We start from the raw sequence: 19,444 nt of genomic DNA on the forward strand, positions 1-19,444 counted from the left end.
CATGAGAGTCATTTCAGTGAAAAATGCTTTTGATTTCTTAGAGTAATGGAAAATTATGTGATCATATGCAATTATGTGTTTTGTCCCATCTGACCACTAGTACTAAAGCATATTTTTTATTTACAATTAGTGTAACTACATATTTATCTGTTTAGCCCATAGGTGTACTCAAACTGTCCCTCTTGTGAAAAGTTTATTGGTAGGGCAGTTCTGAACATTTCAAGTAGTATGGTTTTAGCCTATTTAAACTAGAAAACATAAATAATGCTTCTTTGGACTAGAACAGTTGAGCTAAAATGCTGGATTTACACTAATGATTTTAAAAAATTAATGCAACTTTGTTCTCAATGTTTTTTTTTAAATGGTAGATTCAAATTCGACACCAGCAGAGTAAGATAAAGAATCTGGAACACACGGTGAAAACACTAAAATCTGTGAGTTAAACATGTATCTTTAATATATGTGTAGCTAAGAGATTGGGTAATTTCCACATGAAATTAGTACTTGTACAAGTGAATTCTACTTGCTTTGTTTTCACTGATAACAGACAAGTTACTGAATGGATGAACATACCTGATTTCATCTGTAGTTCTCTTGTCCCTAGAAGGGTGGACATGTTTCCATCTTGCAATTAGCTTGTCAGAGGGGTGGGAAGGGTTGCTTTTAAAATATTTGATCTTATGCTACAATCCTGCAAAGAATTCCCTATGGAAATAAAAAAAGGCTCTGACATGTAAAGCTTACTGCTCAATTACCTTGGAAAAACTTTGATCCTTCAGCCAGAAAGTTTGAGATTTGAGAGCTAGATCCACTGAGAGATTTAGGTGATTAACTTGTATAACTTTTCAGGGATTGGAAGACCTGTTTCTGCATGTGTCTTAACAAAAATAATAAATCTGTAGTGTTAGTATTTCCTAGGTACTTCCAACAGTTAGATTATAATGGCGGGGTATTTGGTGTGCATTTTTGAACTTTGGAATTGCAGTTCATCTTCAGAATATGTTTTAGGCCCCTACGTGACTTCCTGGATTTCAACTACACTTATTTGCTTATTATTTTATTTGCATTTCAAAAATTCATCTTTCATGGATCTTAAGCAAATGTAGTGGCCTAATTTCTTTCATATTTATAAATTTATTAGATATTCCAATACAATTCTACTTAATTGTCCTCCTTAGTTTTGAACAGATATGTTCCAAATTAATTAACATTTAGCTTTTCTGTCCTTTTCTGTCCTCTTAGATCCATTTTAGAAGTACATTCAGATATACTGTGCAATGTAACAAAAAAGAGAAAATACAAACATTCAGAAGTTGCTTAAAATTATTAAGTACATGTTTATTTTAATTAGGTATCTGCTTCTTCTTCATTTTGAAGAGTATATTTATCTGTTTTACATGGCAATATCATTAATTACAAAAGTTCTATTTCAGTGAATGAATTCTCTCGATCTTACACATTCAGGTTATTTTGCAAACAGAACCTGAAATAAGACACGGGAAGTCACCTTCAAGGCTTGATGCCTTTATTAAGACATTGGAAGAGGACAGAGATTACTATAAAAGTGAGACTGAGAATTTGATGAAGTTATTTAGAAAGACATTTTCAAGTCCTAAGCGAACCTCTACTTGGGGCAGCATGTCAAAAAATTTTTCATCCATTCAGGTGAGTTTGGAAAACACTTAGAAAGAGAAGAAATGCATTTTATAAAATATTGGTATATCTTATGCTGAGTTAGTAAAATCATAATTACCAGGAATAAAAATGAATTGATTATAAACAGAGAGATGCATAAGATGGGAATGGGCAAATAATCTGAACTGCTGCTTTACTCTGCATCCGTGTATATCACTTTAAATGGTTACTGACAAGTGCTTACCTGAATTAACATGATAGTACCATTTGTGATAAACACTAGCTACTCAGAATAAGTGTGTATATCAGAAGATGTTATGTATATCTGGGCACTAATACTAAGAAATATATATATATGCACACAGTTGTGACTGTCTTGAGGTTACAAGGTTGATGGCTTTTTAAATCTTTTATAGAAATTTCCAAATGAGCTATAGTAAGAAAGCATGTCAAGCTTTGTTTCTCTGCTTTAACCTCTTTTCACCTTATTCTTTAAGGGCATGAATTCTGATACAAAAGTCTTGAAAATATTGAAAGAACATGAAGAACTTAAGTCAACAGTGAAAAAATATGAGCGCCACATGGCAGAAATTCAGGGTAACCTCAAAGTTTTAACAGCTGAGAGAGACAAAATTGTCAATCTTTATGAACAGGTAATTTTATTTATATTTGTGTGATTAATTACAATAAGGTGATGTGCAGGGGAAAATCCTTTTGTAGCTTTGTCTTTATGTAAAGAAAAAAGTTGTCCAAAAAATAGAAATAAAAGTTATGGAAATTCTGTGATTTCAATCTGTCAGTGAAATACAAGTTTGTAAGTCCTGCCCTGGGTGAAGAATGCTTTCCTAAATTAAAGAATATACGCCCAAGTTATTACTTCATCTTTGATATCGCACCGTTTCTGGGCCGCTCTGTCCTACCAGCCATATGCTGCGGTAAGGTGCTACATTATCAGTTCCATGTTCCTCTTACGCTGCTGTTTTTCAAACAGGCCCAGGAGGAGCTTTCCCGCCTCCGTCAGGAAGCCATCCAACGCCCCAGGGCGCCGGGAGGCGCCGCCAGAGCTCAGGCTGTGCTGCGGCACCTGGAGGCAGAAAGGGACGCGGCGCTGGCAGACTTCCGACGGATGGCCACGGAGCGCGACAGCCTCAGGGAGCAGCTAAAGGTTTCACTCTCTGCCCCTCCCGCAGGGCTGTTTTAACGGGGGGAAAACTACTGGGTAGTGTAGTTAAAGTTGCTGAAGATTTTTATTCTAACCCTGAGAGTTCATTGCTTGTCTCTGGTGAGTGCAGACCTGTTCTATATGTGATTATTTTGTTGTTGTTGTTTGATGCAGATTTCCCAAGAGACTGCGTTTAATGAAAAGGCTCATCAGGAACAGAGAATTGAAGAGCTAGAAACTATTATTCAAAATGTAAGGGAAAACAATTATTTATGGAATTGTAAATGTAATACAGGTGATCCTCATGGTTAATCCTGCAGGACCAACCTGGCTGTTCTCAGGAAACAACAGGCTGAGAGTAGTGGATATAATTTATCCAAGACTGTAGCAAGGCTTTTGACACTGTTACCCACAGTTTGCTTGGATCCCATCTGTTTACCCATCTTGTTATGGTCTGGTGGGTGGGCAGGAAATGGGGAAAAATTGGCTTGGATGGTGAGCCTCTTCAAGGTAGCAGTTCATTTGGCCTAGAAACTGCTAACATGGGGCACCATGGAGGTTTGTGCTGAGGCCTGTCCTGTTTAACTTCTTCATTGGTGACCTGAAGGAAGCAACAGAATGCATGCTCATGAAGTTTGCATGTGATACCAAATTAGGGAAAACTGCTGATATACTCAGGAGGAGAGCTGTCATCCACAGGGACCAAGACAGGTAGGAAGTATGGACAACAGCAACCTTATGAAGTCCAGCAAGGATGAATGCCAAATTCTGAATGACACCAATGCAGGTTTGGGACCAATGGGTTTCAGAGTAGGTCTGCTGAAGATTCAGGCTCTGGAGTCCTTGGTGCACAGCAAGGTGAACATAAGTCAGCAATGTGCCATGGTGGCAAAGAGGGCCAAGAGTGTATTGGGCTGTGTGAACATGAGACAGCCAACAGCTCAAGGGAAGTGACTCTCCTTCTTTACTGGGCACTCATTAGAACATGTCTGGAATACACTGCACCCCGCTTTGCCACCCCAGGACAAGCAACACAATGCCAAACTGAAGTGTGTGTAATGGAGGCCTCCCACAATACTTGGGGCTGAAATGCTTTCCCTGCGAGAGGAGACTGCTGGAACTGGGCTTGTTTCACCTAGAGCAGAGGTGCCTTAAAGAGGGCCCTATCTGCTCGTGCTCATCGGGAAGTCAGAAACAAGCTTTTCACAGCAGTCCCTGGTGGAAGTTTGAGCAACAGTGGGCATCAGTTGAAACAAGAAGGGTTCAGGTTGCGTAAAAAGGAAATATTTCTTTTCCATGAGGACAGCTGAGTAGTCCCCAGCCTTGGAGATTTGCAAGGCCAGACTGGACAAAACCCTGAGCAACCCGGCTTCAGAGCTAGCCCTGCTCTGAGGATTTTGGACTAGGGACCTCCTCGAGTCCATTCCAATGCAAATTGTCTTGTCTTGTATATTATTAAGGCCTGATGCTTCAAAACTAAATGTAATTGTGCTGTTCTGGATAGTCTTATTTAATATATTTTAAGTCAATTGTGTGTCCAATTGTTTGCTAACATATGGGTCTAAAATAGAAAATGAAAACAGTAATGAATATGAATCTTTACAGTCTTGGTAGAATTTGATTTTTAAGTAGATTAACTTAATTTCTCTAGTGTATCTTTCTTCTAGATCTTGTGCTTCTAAATTCTGATTAATTAGCTTTTCCTGCTTTTTAAATCCTACCAAACTTGTGAGAATAGTTCCAAGGATTATAATATTAAACTGAGTTCGTCTGGGATGGAGAATACCCTGTAGGCTTAAAGAGCTCTGAGTACTCTGAGGAGTAAATTAACTTTAATCACACACTTGACATATGATGTGTAGTGAATATTTGGAATAGTTCTGTTTTAGCTACCTCAGCTTATTTCTTCAGCTTATTTGAGGGTGATGCATCAATATGAAATTTATGGCACTGATATTGGAAAACTGACTGCATACCAGAGGTTTATTGACTTGCTCTTTAGAGGTCTGACATCTGATTATAGTAACACAGAAATAAGTACTGAAAGAATTAGTAAATGAGGAGGCGGATGAGGTGAGAATTTTTTGTCTTAAAAGATCTGTTTCATATAATTTAGAAAGGATAGTTCTTTGAATCTTAAGTGTAAGCATTTTAATAAAGAAACACATCTTCCTTTAAACGTGAGATTTCAAACTGGCTTTGATGGAGTCTGTGCAAGAGGTTTAGGACCTGTTTTTTGTCCTTGGTATGGACCTAAAGGCCTCATGGTGGTGCCTTGGTCACATAGTGCGTTATGCAGCTGTTTTGCAGGGATTTCTCTGTCCAGTTATCAGCATAGCTATGTTATTGGCTATGTGTCCTGAACCAGGGTTTCTACTTTCATACACTTGTAGTAATGTTTTCTGTTGTGTTATTTTGCACTGAAAACTTTTAATGTTGATCCATGTCAAACATTTTTGCCCTTGGGCACAATTCCAACCTTAAATTTACATTAATAAATGAAAATATTCCCAGAGATCTGAAAGTCAGGAAATTGATTTTCCTTCAAAGGAAGTGAAAATCTCATTTCAGCTCTTTGCTGACTGCCTTCAGTAGACTTGGAGTCAGGCCCTGAAGAGATTAAATGCTTGGGTATTTCTTCAGTAAAAGATTTGTGCTACAAACAGAGCAGAATTTGAATTAGTAGGAGAAATTGTGTGTATAAAACAGCTTTTTTTTTTTTTTTCCTTTTAATGTTTAATTATAGTTAGATAGTGAACGGTCAGAACAGATGTCTGAAGTGGCACTAATGAAAGACACCATTGAATCTCTGGAAAGGGAGGTGAAAAGATTGGCAAGAGCAGCACTGGACTCTGAAGCTGAGCGGAGCCGACAGGAAGCTGAATGTGTCTCACTAAGGTAAGTAAAAGCACATACTTGCATTAGCTGGACGAGTAACACCAGCCTATATTCATTGGTTTTGATAACTTGTATAGCTCAAAGGGAAAGGAATTTACAGTAGTTATTCTTATGAGACTTCTTTCTTTTTGAGTGAAAGTGTTCTCCTCATTGCTTACTTACATGCAGATGTTCTTGGCTTGTTCATGTGCTGAAAACCACCTTGAGTGACAAACTCAAATTTGCTCTGACTTTGAGTTAGGAGCTTTCAATTAGAAGCTGCAGGGTTTGATTTTTTTTGGTAAATTGTGCATGAATTTTTTAAAAATATATTTTTTTAATTGTTGTTTCTATAGGGGCAAGCAAACACACAAACGAGTGTTACGTGTAGTTAGTTTCAAACATCCTTGTCTTAGTCTTGGAGCTTTTTAATGAGAGGAAATAGAACTGAAACTTTTTATAGGGTTTATGGCCTGCTGTTCAAGTGGAGTTCCCAACTGTATTCAGAAGCATGTGGTGGGTCTAGACTCAATCAAAGCCTTTAGGGAAGAAAGCACAGGTCAGCAAGTGCAAGATAAAAATGGATAATTTACTGCCTAGAGTGGAAAGATCAATCACGTCTGAGGTTTGTGTGGAGAAATATGAGGAACTCCACCACAGACTGAACTAGGCTACAGACTGAACAGGCTGCAAGAGAAGATACTGCAGCTTTTTCCTCTTGTACCTCCTGAAATACAATTTAGTTAGCCAAACCCTGTCCCAAACCTGTGTCCTTACAAGTAGCTGACACATGGGTGTTGCAGGTTTTTTGTTGGATTTTCATTGGTGGGAGTGCTGATTGCCAGCATGCAAATACTGTACTGGCCTACGATACCTTTCTAAGGATACTCTGATTCTAAAATAACATGAACTCCTTTGCAGATCCAGTCCTGAGTTATTGCTGCTTTATAATAAATTGTCAGATTTATGAATACTGTCAAAATTGAGTTGCTGAAGATTAGTTGCTGCTACTAAAACATCTTTTTCTTTCTGCCCCTAAACCAGGCAGGTAGTTCTTTTCAGTTTCTTCAACTGTTTGAGAATCATTAATATTACTACACGATTTGAACGTATGACTTTGGTATAACTTAAAATAGGTCAAGCATTCCAAATATGTCTCAAGTGATAATTTTTATTGTAATAATTTTTGAGAAGTTTTTGCATCCATCCATTGTAAAGAATTCTTACTTTTCAGTGATTCTTTACAGGAGTAAAGGACTTTAGTATCCAGAAATTATGGTTAACATTAATAAAATATCTCAAATGGTCTGAAGTATACAGAAGAATCTTACTTTTTCCTAACTTTTATGATGTTAGTGACATTTCAAATAGGAAAAAAAAAACCCCATATATAAATGTCTGAATTCTCTTGTTTAATGCTTCTGCTTTTCCAGGTTATTGAATGAAAAGACAGAACAGAGTCTTTCAGAGACTCAGCGAAACCTTGTCAAGAAAAAATATGAAATGGAACTTACCCAAGAGAAAATTATGCTTTTGGATGAAAAAATTGGTGAGTGACAGATACAATTTTTATAATAAAATTCAATAGGCTAATTGGTATATTACCACTTTTTTTATCGTATGGGTTGAAAGAAAGTGTCAAGTACAAAACATTTTTTGACTTTCTTTGTTGGAAGGTTTCTGCATTTCAAAACTATGTAATAAAGTTCTTGCAAGTAAATTTCAGTACAATACATACTGTCAGCTGAACAATGTGTGGTGGTACCAGTGTGCAGTGTCTCAATATATCAGTTATTTCTTATCCACTAAGGCAGTGTTAGCACTTGTCAGCACTCTAAGATGGTGATGATGACAGAATCAGGAAAACATCCTTTATAGTATATATCCTATATTGTATGTTGCACCCTTTTTGCATTATTGATACAGATTTGTGTTGTGGATAGAGGAATTACTGTTCCTGTAGTGCAAAGGAATATGTTCTCACTTCCAAAATTACAACTGTACTGTGTTAGAAGTCTTTTACTATTTTCTATAGATGCAGCTACCATAATCTCTTCTCAAATGCAGTGCTGAATTTGTGAAAGGAAAATAAAGTTAACCTATAGCTAATTTTAGCTAATGTTAAAGCTGACTACTGATATAAAAATATTTTGGTTTTTGTTAATTACAAATTTCAAACTCCCATTATTTTGATTAAAATATTTCATTTGATGTTAACATTCAATCAAATTAATTAGCATTTCATTCAAAATGCATTTAATTTTTTTTCTCACGCTATTTAAACTGTTAAATAATGTTACACAGTATTTTGTACTATTGCTGCCTATACATTAGAATTGGGAGAGATGTGCAATCAAGCTTTGAGAATTTCTTGCTAACTATACATATATGATGTCTATTCAGAGTGCCTGATTTGAGACTTGGGTTATTAATTTTCAGAAGTGTGAAGCACTCACAGCTGTGGCAGCAATCCATGGGTTTGGTCTTTTTTTGAATGTGTAATACTTTCTACCCTAAAAATTTAGGCCACAGTTCAGGCATCCAGAATGATCAAACAGCATTTTTAGTTGATCTTTGTGCCTCCTTCCTTCTGTGTGAAATAGTAAGAATGCTTAGAGTCACAGAATGTTTGAGGTTGGAAGACCCCTCGGAAGGTCACCTTGTCCAACCCCCTTCCCCAGCAGGACCCCCTGGAACCAGTCGCTCAGGACCGTGTGTAGATGGGTTTTCAGTATCTCCAAAGGAGGCAGCTCTGTAACCTCTCTGGAACAACCTGTTCCAGTGCTCTGTCACCCTCACAGTGAGAAAAGTGTTCCCTGATGTTCAGAGGGAGCCTCCCCTGTTTTAGCTTCTGGAAGTACTTAATATTGTTTAATAAGGCAAATTACACTGATATTAAAAGGGTAATTTGCAGCCTGCATGGTGGTTATGAGATAGGAGGTTCACTGTAAGAAGGGTTTCTGTGTTTCTCCTCTGCAAATGCAGTGTAGGTAGATTATATAAGGATTGATTCTCTGACCATTTAAAGGTAAATGTAGTGTGTAATATCTTACCAGCTGAATGAGGATAGGGAGAGACATCTTTTAGAATTTGATTTTGTAGTGAGTAGGTTTTTTCTTTTGTTATTATCTTTGCAATTTTTAAGTGATGTTGAATTTTATAAATGCATTACTCCTTCCCTTTTACATAAAGCCCATTTAAATAAAAAGGGATTTCAAAGAAACTGGCTAATATCAGGATATCAATTTCTTTTATTTCATCAGCCATTTCATACTGTAGTCTACATATTGCTTCTATTGTAATTGTGTTTAAGTCTTTATTGTTATAATATGCGAGAGTTATTTTTATGATCTAGACATTTGCTGTTTAGAGAGAGATTTATTTTGAGCCAAGTAAATTAAGGCCTTGATCTAAGGAAGAATGCAGTTCTATTAAGTGTTAGTTGGATTATTTATACGTTTCAGAATGGTACATGCTTCAGTGTTTTCCTGAAGGGGAGCTTTTGCCATGTTGTTTTATGCTTTAGAAGTGTATCAACAGAACTCTTATTTCAAATGGGTTGAATTAATAAAAATGAGACCTTTCTGCTTGTGTCCAGATAGCTTTTCAAGACAAAGTCTTGTACAACAAGAAGCGATCTGTGCTTTGAAAGAAACAATTGCACAACTTGGTAAAGAGAAGGCAGCTCTGCAAGACTCTCTGGAAGAAGGAAAAGAGAAGATTGCTACCTTTGAGGAAAGCCTGGCAATTAAAGTATGTTCTAACAAGGAAATAGCTACATAGCCACAAAAAATAAACAGTGAACGGATCTGTTGGGTCATCACACTTATCTTATGTTGGTATCTGCAACAGTGCTCAGGGCTGACCTAGTTCTGCTCCAATTTCAAGGCAATAATAAAAACAAGGAAGATTGAGCAGTATTGAGCATCTCACACTTAGTGTATTGTATGGTTTATACTTATCAAGAGAGGAGACTTCAAGTACTTCCCTGAAGTGGAAAAGAGTAAATTTGCCAATAAAATATTTTATTTATCATAAAATTTAGCCTAAATTATTCCTTGGGGTCCGCTGATATTAGAGATGCAGAGTGCCAAATAATACTGACTTTATTGTCATTGAAGAAGCATCTGAATTATACTCTTTTCACCCTAAGTTACTAATTTAAGAAAATTGCGTCAGCTTATTGCACAGTGTGATTTCAAACTATATGATGCAGCTGCTTAGTTTTTAGTTCTGAGTCATTGTTTTTTACTTACTTTTTTAATCCACCTGAATATTGATTTAGGATAAATTAAATAAGGTACTTTAAAACTGTTGTTTGTTAACTCAAGAATTAACAGTGATTTTTAACAAAATCTTAAGGAAAAGATATTGCAGGACTGGCTATAATTGTCTTGCCATAAACAGTAACTTTGCATTTTAAAATTGTAAAATGCAGTCCACTTTAGACAGTCCCCAGTGAAAGACACTCCCTTATCTTCCCCTCTGTGTTGCTTTTAATATCTGTATTCAAAGACATGGGAATAAAGTGATATACTTTGTACTACCTTCTTTAAGAAAAAACAGTGACAGAATTCTTGTTTTATCACTTACAAAGTACCAGATTACAGTAGTTTATAAAAAAGCTTTAATAACTTATCTAATAGACAGAAGACAAAGTTTTGGGAGTGTGAGCCAAATGCTACTTTAGAACCACAAAGAATCAAAAAAGTTTTTATCTTCTGCAGAAAATATTTGTTCCTTTACTTGCCAAATTAGAGCTGAAAATTCTGATAATCTGAACAGTATGTGATGAAACTGGGAAAACCACAATCAATTTTGCATTAAATAGTTAATCAGCTAGCTTTTATTCATAAAAGGAAAATATAAATAATCTTATTTATACTTTTATATTGCAGAGTGTTGAGAGATTTGTTTTAATTTTGTATTTCTTTTCAAGGAGAAGATAATTTCAGATTTCAAGATTCTGATTTCTGAGTTGGAGCATACCACAAAGTAAGGAAAAAATGTCACGATCGTTATTATTTTTTGAGTAATTTATAACATTAACTGAAAAATTTAATCATACGATGTGCTAATGTGTGTGTGTGTATATATATATTTACTCTATTAAATATTAAAGTTTTACAGATCTGTTTCATGACCTGCAAACTTAATCAATGGTAAAGCTATAATTTATATGAGGTTGGGCAGTATTGTCGTACCTGAAATGTTTTTTGTTTGCTGTATAGAAAATCTACTGAAGCACTCAGTATCTGTGAGAAAGACATCACCAGTTTGCATCAACAGCTCCAAGAAGCCAACAAAGAGCTTGCACAGACTAACAAGAACAGAGAATCATTAGCTCAGGAGAATGACAGGTTACAAGAACATCTTTCTAATATTAAGGAAGACAACCAGGTATATTTGTACAGAGTACTCTTGAATAAAAAGGAAAATTGTGTATTTCTCAAGTAGTGCATAGAGTTGTTGGGCCCTCATCTGCAGCAGATCTGTAAACTAGTTTTTAAACTCATTTTTCAAACTCTGATTTTTCCCTTATTGCACAGCTCACTTCTATAAAGTAGACCAGCTATTCTTCTGTAATGATTTGGATGCTTATCTCAAACAGCCAAGTCATGTTTTTTCTGATCTTCATGTAAAAACACTGTGACAGTTACAGCTATGGCTTAGATGAAGAAGTACTATAAAGGAGACAGCAAATGTTTTTTACTGTCCTGTGACTGGCCGAGAGCACTTAAAAGCTTATGAATTTGGCTTGATAATAATTGCTTAGATGATGTTTCTTTTACTGTCCTGTGACTGGCTGAGAGCACTTACAAGCTTATGAATTTGGCTTGATAATAATTTAACATAGTAGATGTTTTAATATGGTTCAAAACTGTATTTATTGTATTTGTTTACATTCCTTCTAAGTGGCTTTTGGATATGAGGTGCTGGAAATATTTGGTAATAACACAATACTACATTATCTGCTATGTTATTTATCTGTGTACAATTACTAATGGAAGTGGTTAATATAAAACTAAAGTGTCATCTCATGCACACACAGAGTATTCATAGAATCAGTGTGTTTTTCAAGCAGCTGGAAAATAAGCTTAATATCTATAGTAGTTAATCACTGTGTAATATTCAAGTTTTTTTTGTTTTTTCTTCAACTTCTTGCCTTCATTTAGGTTTTCTGATACTTGATCTTCTCTGCACTTAGTCTACTTCTTAGGATTATCTTTGTCTTTGAAAATACTTTCTGCTCACCTGGTTTTCTCATCCTGTAGCAGCACTACCCAGTTTTGAAGAAGCAAATTAAATTCACATGATGCTAGGTATATACAAGTTTTAAGTCATAAAGTCTCCCTTTTAATGGAAGAAAAGTCCTCCAGAGGAGATTCATCCCATCCCAGTTTTTAAAGTGTTTCATTTTACCTGTCTCTTTCTGTTCATTATAGAAGTGTAGCTAACTAGTTTAGATTAGGTGCCTAATTCTGCGCTGTAAAAATTGGGTGAGACAATTCACATTCTAAATAAGTCTTCTCTCAAGCATACTAATAATTCATTTATAGCTCCCTCTTTGAGTATCCCACAAAAGTTAAAGTTCATAGTGGTTTTAACCACCAAAGGTTAAAGCTTCTTTCAGAATTGCAGTTGATAATGATGAGGTCAGCTGACACAAAACAACCTCTTGGTGCTTCTAGCTACTTTTGAAAGCTTCATAGTTTTATTTGCAATGCTTGGATGCTAGTAGATGCAGTTAGAAACAAAACATCTTAATCTCACTGAATCAACTACTTTTTTAATAGGCTTGCCTCTATAATACGTGTTGGTTCCTCTAGGTTCTTCCATTAATTTAGGTGATACTCAAAAGTATTTAAATTAGCATTCTAATTTCATTTAGGCTTACTGGAAAAGTTCATAGATTTCTTAGCATCCCCCCCATGCCCCTTTCTCCAGTTCTTGAAGCTCAATGTTCTCCCAGTAATTTTGTAAGGAAGGAAGAGTTTCTGAGCAGAGCAGATCAAGGCAGCCTTTCTGCATTTGTTTTTTCCTCATTCTGTTCTCTCTTAAGCAATAATTGCCAGAAATTCTGTGTGTGCTCTTCTAATACTTGTGCCTTTAATTCTCCTGAGTAGGAGATAGTCACTTAATTAGGTAATTTTTTAGCTGTCTTCTGCTTTTTCAAATGTGGGCTTTTAAGAGACTGTAACATAGAAAAGAGGGAGCCCTGCTCCTTTAATGGGGCCAAGCTATTTTATTACAACTAACTGCTAAATAAACCACTGTGCTTTTCTTTGTAACTGCTACATTCTTTTATTGAATTTTTCCTCTTAAGATTTAGCATTATTTATGAATCAAGGAAAAAATATTTTTGACAAATGCAAATTTTTTAATAGAAATATACATGGTTTACATTTTATATAGCCTTTAAATAATGAGTTAATAAACCCATAGGCATTAGATAAGCACTTACTCTATTTTTTAATAAAGGTACAAACAGTAGACTTTAACCTTATGAAACAAATCTTTCTTGATAGGTACTATATGAAAAACTAGCAAAGTACCAAAATGAGCTAGATGATATGAAGTTGAAAGCCCAGGATTCAAACGCAGATATTGTTAGGCTGAAGGGTGCACTGAAGTCTAAAGTGAGTATATGGATTAAACTTGTTAACAAAAGCTGTTTTAAATAAAAATTAAATTTTAACTGTATTTTCATGGAAGAATTTGCTTCTTAGCTGAAACTTGTTTGCATTTTACTAACATGTTTTTAATAGTTTGAACACACTTTCTTAGCTGTTTTTGCAGTACACAACTAAGGAAGGATATTTTACTCTGTGTGTGTGTATATATGTTTGTGTGTTAAATTTAAGAATTCAGACAGTGAGTAATATGGAAACTTGGGAGTCTTTTGTCTTTATTACCATATGGGATTAATATTAAAATAAAAATATTTCTGCAATATATTGCTATACCTCATATTTGTAATATTAATTTAGCCATTTTTAACAGATGTCTTTTGAGCATTAAAATACAACCTTCTTGAACAAAACACTGGTTGCTGAGAAGTCTCATAGTGTTTTGGCTAAATGGCAAAGTTTTCAATGGAAAGAAAACATCCAGTCATACCTTTAGAGGTACAGATATCCCTATTTTGCAAAGCTTACTGTAACTTCCTAAACAAATAATCTTTATGTGATAGGAGAGAGAGAACTGCGAGCTTTTGGAGAATTACCACAAAGCCTGTGAACAAGGAAGAAGTTGGGAAGCAAAATGGAATCAAGCAGAAGCAGACTGTAGCTCTGTTAGGCTGGCACTGCTCAGTGCAGAGGCTGAGAAATGCAGGCTGAAAGAGAAACTGGAGTCTCTTGAAACAGAGATGGAGCAAGTAAGTTGAAATTGTCCTTTCCATAGTTCACCCTTGAAATGATCTGGTAGTATTTTAAGCCTGCAGCTGTTTAAAATTATGCTTAATGCTACTTCTTGTATTCTAGAAATGTTTGCAACAATGGACTGTATGGAGTTTCAGTTGATTTAATAATATGACTAGAATTCTGCTAGTCATACTTAGGAAAAAAAAAAACCTTTAAAAATAATAGCATATTTCAATTTTTTTTTTTAAAAAAATATAAATTATAGAATGCTCCCATGTTTGGAATGACTGAAGGCATAATGCCATACACAATGCCATGGCATACCTGAAGCATACCTGAAGCTTTGTCACCTGTTACGTTCCTGTCCCTGCTTTTCTTGCTTCCAGCCTTTCAACCTTCTTTTCACAGCTTTAGGTGTCCCAAAGAACCTCTTCCTGCTTGAAAATATGAAGAATTGAAAGGGAAACACACAGCATGGCTTTTGAAATACATTACAAACTTATAAATTACCTTTTGGGTTGGGGTTGTTACAGTTTTTGTTGCAGGTATCTCTGCTTCCTGAGTGTCACATGTGCATGGGTAGCCCTCAGTAGCCTATTAGATACTCAAGAGGAACTGAACTGCTGCTGGTCAGAAAGTAGGTGAGAACATAACAGTAGCAAAGCAGCACGGGAAGAGTTGTGGCAGATTTTGACATTTTAAAAAATGTCATAAAACTAGTACACGGTCCTAGTTTGTCCAGTGAGCCTCAAATGTGTAGAGATTTCATCCTTCTAATTCCTTCCCATACGCCTGCTATCAAGTATAGGAATAAACAGGCCTCTTCAAGAAAACTGTGTCAACAAATTGAGTCAGAATTCCAGATGTCATACTCGGGTTCATAGCAGTTATGTGTAAGGCACATATCTAAAACACAGAAGTTTTTATTTACAAATCTTGATGTGTGTTTTTTGCAAGATGAAGCTAGAATTAATGTGATGTGTTCCCCCTACATTAATGTCCTCGGATCTCATTTTTAATAAATCTTTCAAGAAAGTCAGAGTTATTTATCTTTCCCTTTGCTCTGTTGAACTCCCAGACTCGTTCTGACACCCACTGAAAACTGAGCAGTTAAAAGTGACAGAAGTGCAAATCACTGGGCAAAATACAGGCATTTTTCAAAAAGTAAAAACCTAAGTTATGGTGATTTTAAATATACAAGATTCAAAAGGCTTCTTGTCAACTGCTGCTGCTGGCTTGTGGACTTCTCTTTACTGTGACTTCTGTCACCTGGCAGTTGTGCCTGAATTTATGGATGGCAGCAGTATAAATATGACTGACAGTATCTCAGCATTCACTGATCATCTCCATGCAAGAATAAAGAATACATTTTATTGCTAAAATAAGAGGGTCTCATCTGAAAATGAAATGTGGCCCATGGCAAAATTTCGAACCTCATTAGCTCTGCAGAGGAGAAGAATTCTAGGAATAGAGTTTAAAATGTCAGTAGCTGATTTTGCTGTCAGAACCAAGAACTGTTCTCTTCTAGTTTTTATAGATGAGAGTTATTTAAAGAAGTAACTTTAAAATTTGTTCCAAGTTTTTACTGTGAATACTGAAAAGTCAGGTTTTAAAATTACTGGTTGTTTTCTTGAAAGATATCCTGGATTTGACATCTAGCCATCAAGTAAGTAGAATAGCTGGAGTAGTTCATTAGCAAAGAAACTTGACATGGATTTTAAAATGTTCAACTTATTTAAGAAGTACCAGTGTATCTTTAATAATATTTCCCTAATTTCCCTGGAAAATCAGTTTCTGATGACTGATTTTTACACAACCTGCAAAACTAATGTTTGATATATTTTTTAAAACTCAGTTTGGATAAATTCTGAAAAATTGTTCACACATACTGGAAAATACCTGAACAACCTGAGTAAGGTTCTGTCACTGTCCTGTCCATCCTCTGCTCCAGCTGAGATAATTTCTTGTTCTTTACAGGTTTCCAGCATTCTCTTTCAACTTTAATGCCTTTTCTATATACCATGGGTAAAGCTGCTGTTTGACAGTTGGTTATTTGTTCCAGCCAAATGTGTGTGGTGCCCTTTGTATGCTTGTGGAATCCCCTACAATGCTTTTGATAGGGAAGAGTTCCAGCATATGATGTTTGTCTGAAGCTGTCGTGAGATCTGATGTGACTAAGCCTCCCTGGATCCTTCTGTGAGGCTGTCAGTGACAGGGCTTGCTGGGACTGTGAGCAGCAAGAGTTTCAGGAGAGGGAAAGGCAGAAAGGGAGTTGGACAGTTGGAGCAAAGTCTGAAGTTGGGAAATGTTCACTAATTTTTTCATACCTTTCAATGAGCAGTCTTTCATCAGCCATGTATAACCTTAAGATAGGGCTGTTATTTTACTTGGTATTCCAATAAGAAATCTGCATTACTAGATTGTAGCACATGTATATTCAGAAGTGGAAATCAAACCCGATGCTGGGTAATATTGTTCTTTCAGTGTTTCTAATACTGTTTGATGCTATTTTCCTATAACTTATGCTGTCCACAGTTTTCAGTATTCTTTTGTTCTGAAATACAGAAGTAGAATTTCAAGTCTGTTTATTGACAAAGGAACTAGACTTTTGATCAACAGTAGAAAATCTGTTCTTTCAGTCTGAAGAAACCTTTTAGTTTAGTCTGGTAAAACAAAAAAAAAAAAAAAAAAAGGACTTTTGCTTTAGAAAGTGAAATTTTTTTTTTTTTCTTGTGCGTGTGGTTATTTTTTTTTCCTTTTCTTTCCTTGTTGGCCTATGACCCGAGTTCTATCAGTATTTTCCTTGTTTGAACAGACAAATGATTATCCTCAGAAAATTCAGAGGCATGTGCCGAAGAGACTGGGTGTTTGTTAAGATGGCTCAGTTCATAGATGTACTATGACTTTTAGGTGGGCATTATTGTGCTTCATGTGGACTAGGTTCGAGTAAAATACAGATAAGGGTTTGTAGCACCCCAAATGGGTTCAGTTAGGCACTCTAAAATGCAGACAGGAAAAGATGAAGGAAAATTAGCATTTAGCTTACTTATGCTAAGATTAAAACAGGCAGTTTTCTGTCTCTGTAGCTGGCTCAGTACAGATTTGCCTGACTCACCATCTCTGGAATCTAATTTTTATTCTTCTTTCTGTGAAGTTATGTCTCAGGTACATCCATTGTTCTCTTTGTACATTGTTCTGTTTGGAACATACCAGGTTTTATAGGTATTCTTTTTAAAGTTCCCCCAAGATATATAGATAGTTAATCTCTTGGTTTTAATTTTGTAATTTTTTCCTTTCTCCCACAATTTATTCTTCCTCCTTTACATAAAACAAGTATAATCTCACTCTGTTGGTGATGCAGATGTTGGTTTGTTATACCAGGTATACTTTCCTGCATGCAAATAGTTTCTTGCCTCCACAAAATCTAAAACTTTCCTTTTCTTTAATGATCCTGTCTACAGTCTGTATCTATTGATCCATATAGCATTTTGTTGTCTGTATCAAGTATATTTATATTCAGATATATACATTGGTCGAATTTATAAATCTGACACAGGATTTTAAGGGCAAATATAACACTAAAAATCCATCTTGGAGTGAAAGCAGATTTTGATCACTGGTCCCAGCCTTCCTTTTTTTTTTTTTTTTTAATTAAAACAAGGTTACCATAATAGAGAGCTAATAAGCTTAACAGACATACATCTGAAACTTTAAAAATCTTTGTTTAGCTACAGATCAAGTGTGAGTTATCCTGTTCTGAAATAGAGCTGCTGCAAAAACAACTGGGAAATGAAAGAACATCTATCAAAAACCTGGAATCTTTGCTTATGTCCAATTGTGAGAAAGAGTTTCAGTCACAGAAAGCAAAACAAGAAAAAGACTCTGAAATTCAGTTTCTCAAGGAACAGCTTTCTGTTGCAGAAAACAAACTGTGAGTAAATCACCAGGAGAATATTGCAGATTTTTTCCTTCTTCTCAAGTCTGTATATACAGAGATGGTTTCATATCTAGCTGAATTTGAAAATGACCAATGTACCTTGGTTACCTTAGCAGCAGAGTATACCAAAACTCTGCTTTTGATTCTTCAGGTATAACCTAATAGACTTGTTCTGTATAGTGTTGTATTTTGCTCCAAAAAAGATTCTTGATCTCAATCATGTGGTATAGCTGCCTTTTCAATTTTGTATAATTGTATTTGGTAAAGTACTTGGAAGATTATATTTCTAGCTAATTAAAGTGTATGGGTTTCACAGTGCTGTGCAGAGTCAAGATATTGCTCAGTTCAGAAGCAGAGCAGCTCAGCTAGAGTCAGAACTGGATATCACCAAAAGGCAGCTGGGGGCCGAGCGCTGTGAAAGGCAAGTATGGCTTTGTATTGTGCTTCCTGCATCTCATTGGGGTGAAATGCAAGATGGGACTCAGGCTAATTAGTGGGAGAAACAGCAAAACTTGGTTTTGCTCTGCTGTACATCTGTGTGTTCAAAGGCTATTCATGTCACTGAGTCCAGTCTCCATAGCTGTTACACGTGCTGTCTGAATTAGTTGTCAAGGTTCCCTTCATAGCCAGTCGAACGAGACAGTGCGATAAGCTGGAATTCCCTGTTTTAGGATGGGGTAGATCACCTTCCCAGGGATGCTCATCTGCTTTCACTCATGTATAGTGATGCCTGTCGTGAGCTACAGTGACAGTCTAGGTGACTAATTGGCTAGAAAATTGATTTATTGACTGCTAAGTTAGTTGATATGACTGGCTGCCTTTTGGCTACAGCTGTGTGAGTTGAACAAAAGCAGGTGTGGCAAATGACAGCAGGTCAGAGCATTGGCTTGAGGGACCCACAAAACTGCTTCTTTGTCCATACAATTTAATTGTTAGTACACACTCTGGAATTCTTTTAGCCTGTACTGACCCACATTCTCTCAGGTACTACCTGGGGCACAGCAGGTGCTAGGGGTGGTTCCCAAATGGCAGTATGGCTGAAGTAAATTAAAAAAATAAAAAGTTTTTCTTTTGTGGGAAGGGTATTTAACAGTATTTACAAGCTGTTTCATATGATTTGGCCACAGTACCAAAAAATGTTCTTTGGTCTGCTTCAGACTTAGTTTATCTAGGTCATCTTGCCATCTTAGATGGTTTTCTTATCTCTGAAACAACAGTATTTCTCTACTTCATGGGTGTATTGAGGATAAAATATGACCGTGTCAGGCATTATTTGAGGTATGTAAGAGAGATGGCTAAAAGAAGTAGAGTGATGTGATTATACCACAGGTTTGAGAATCAGACATCTTTTTTAGTTGTTGTAACTTACTTGGTTGATACTTGGTTCTCTCCTAAGGAAGAGGGTTTTATAGAGGGCATCTCTATACCTGATGTTAGATCTTTTAAAGATGGATTTCTAAATGTAAA

General features: G+C 36.0%; 1 protein-coding gene across 1 annotated transcript in view; it reads left to right on the plus strand.

Annotated features, from left to right (window-relative positions):
* TSGA10 (testis specific, 10) overlaps window positions 1–18,402 on the plus strand; it is a gene marked incomplete at both ends in the record, with an annotated part of 18,882 nt that extends 480 nt beyond the window's left edge. Inside the window, 14 exons of the mRNA XM_008949444.1 lie at window positions 369–434; window positions 1,465–1,665; window positions 2,133–2,288; window positions 2,627–2,800; window positions 2,972–3,049; window positions 5,544–5,695; window positions 7,108–7,223; window positions 9,273–9,427; window positions 10,614–10,669; window positions 10,906–11,074; window positions 13,204–13,314; window positions 13,869–14,054; window positions 17,769–17,971; window positions 18,294–18,402. Of these exons, the coding sequence (XP_008947692.1) occupies window positions 369–434; window positions 1,465–1,665; window positions 2,133–2,288; window positions 2,627–2,800; window positions 2,972–3,049; window positions 5,544–5,695; window positions 7,108–7,223; window positions 9,273–9,427; window positions 10,614–10,669; window positions 10,906–11,074; window positions 13,204–13,314; window positions 13,869–14,054; window positions 17,769–17,971; window positions 18,294–18,402 (1,932 nt within the window). The remainder of the gene's footprint in view (window positions 1–368; window positions 435–1,464; window positions 1,666–2,132; window positions 2,289–2,626; window positions 2,801–2,971; window positions 3,050–5,543; window positions 5,696–7,107; window positions 7,224–9,272; window positions 9,428–10,613; window positions 10,670–10,905; window positions 11,075–13,203; window positions 13,315–13,868; window positions 14,055–17,768; window positions 17,972–18,293) is intronic.
* Window positions 18,403–19,444: the final 1,042 nt, after the last annotated feature.

Source organism: Merops nubicus, unplaced genomic scaffold (genome assembly GCF_000691845.1).
Source record: "Merops nubicus isolate BGI_N331 unplaced genomic scaffold, ASM69184v1 scaffold11121, whole genome shotgun sequence".
Lineage (NCBI taxonomy): Eukaryota > Metazoa > Chordata > Aves > Coraciiformes > Meropidae > Merops > Merops nubicus.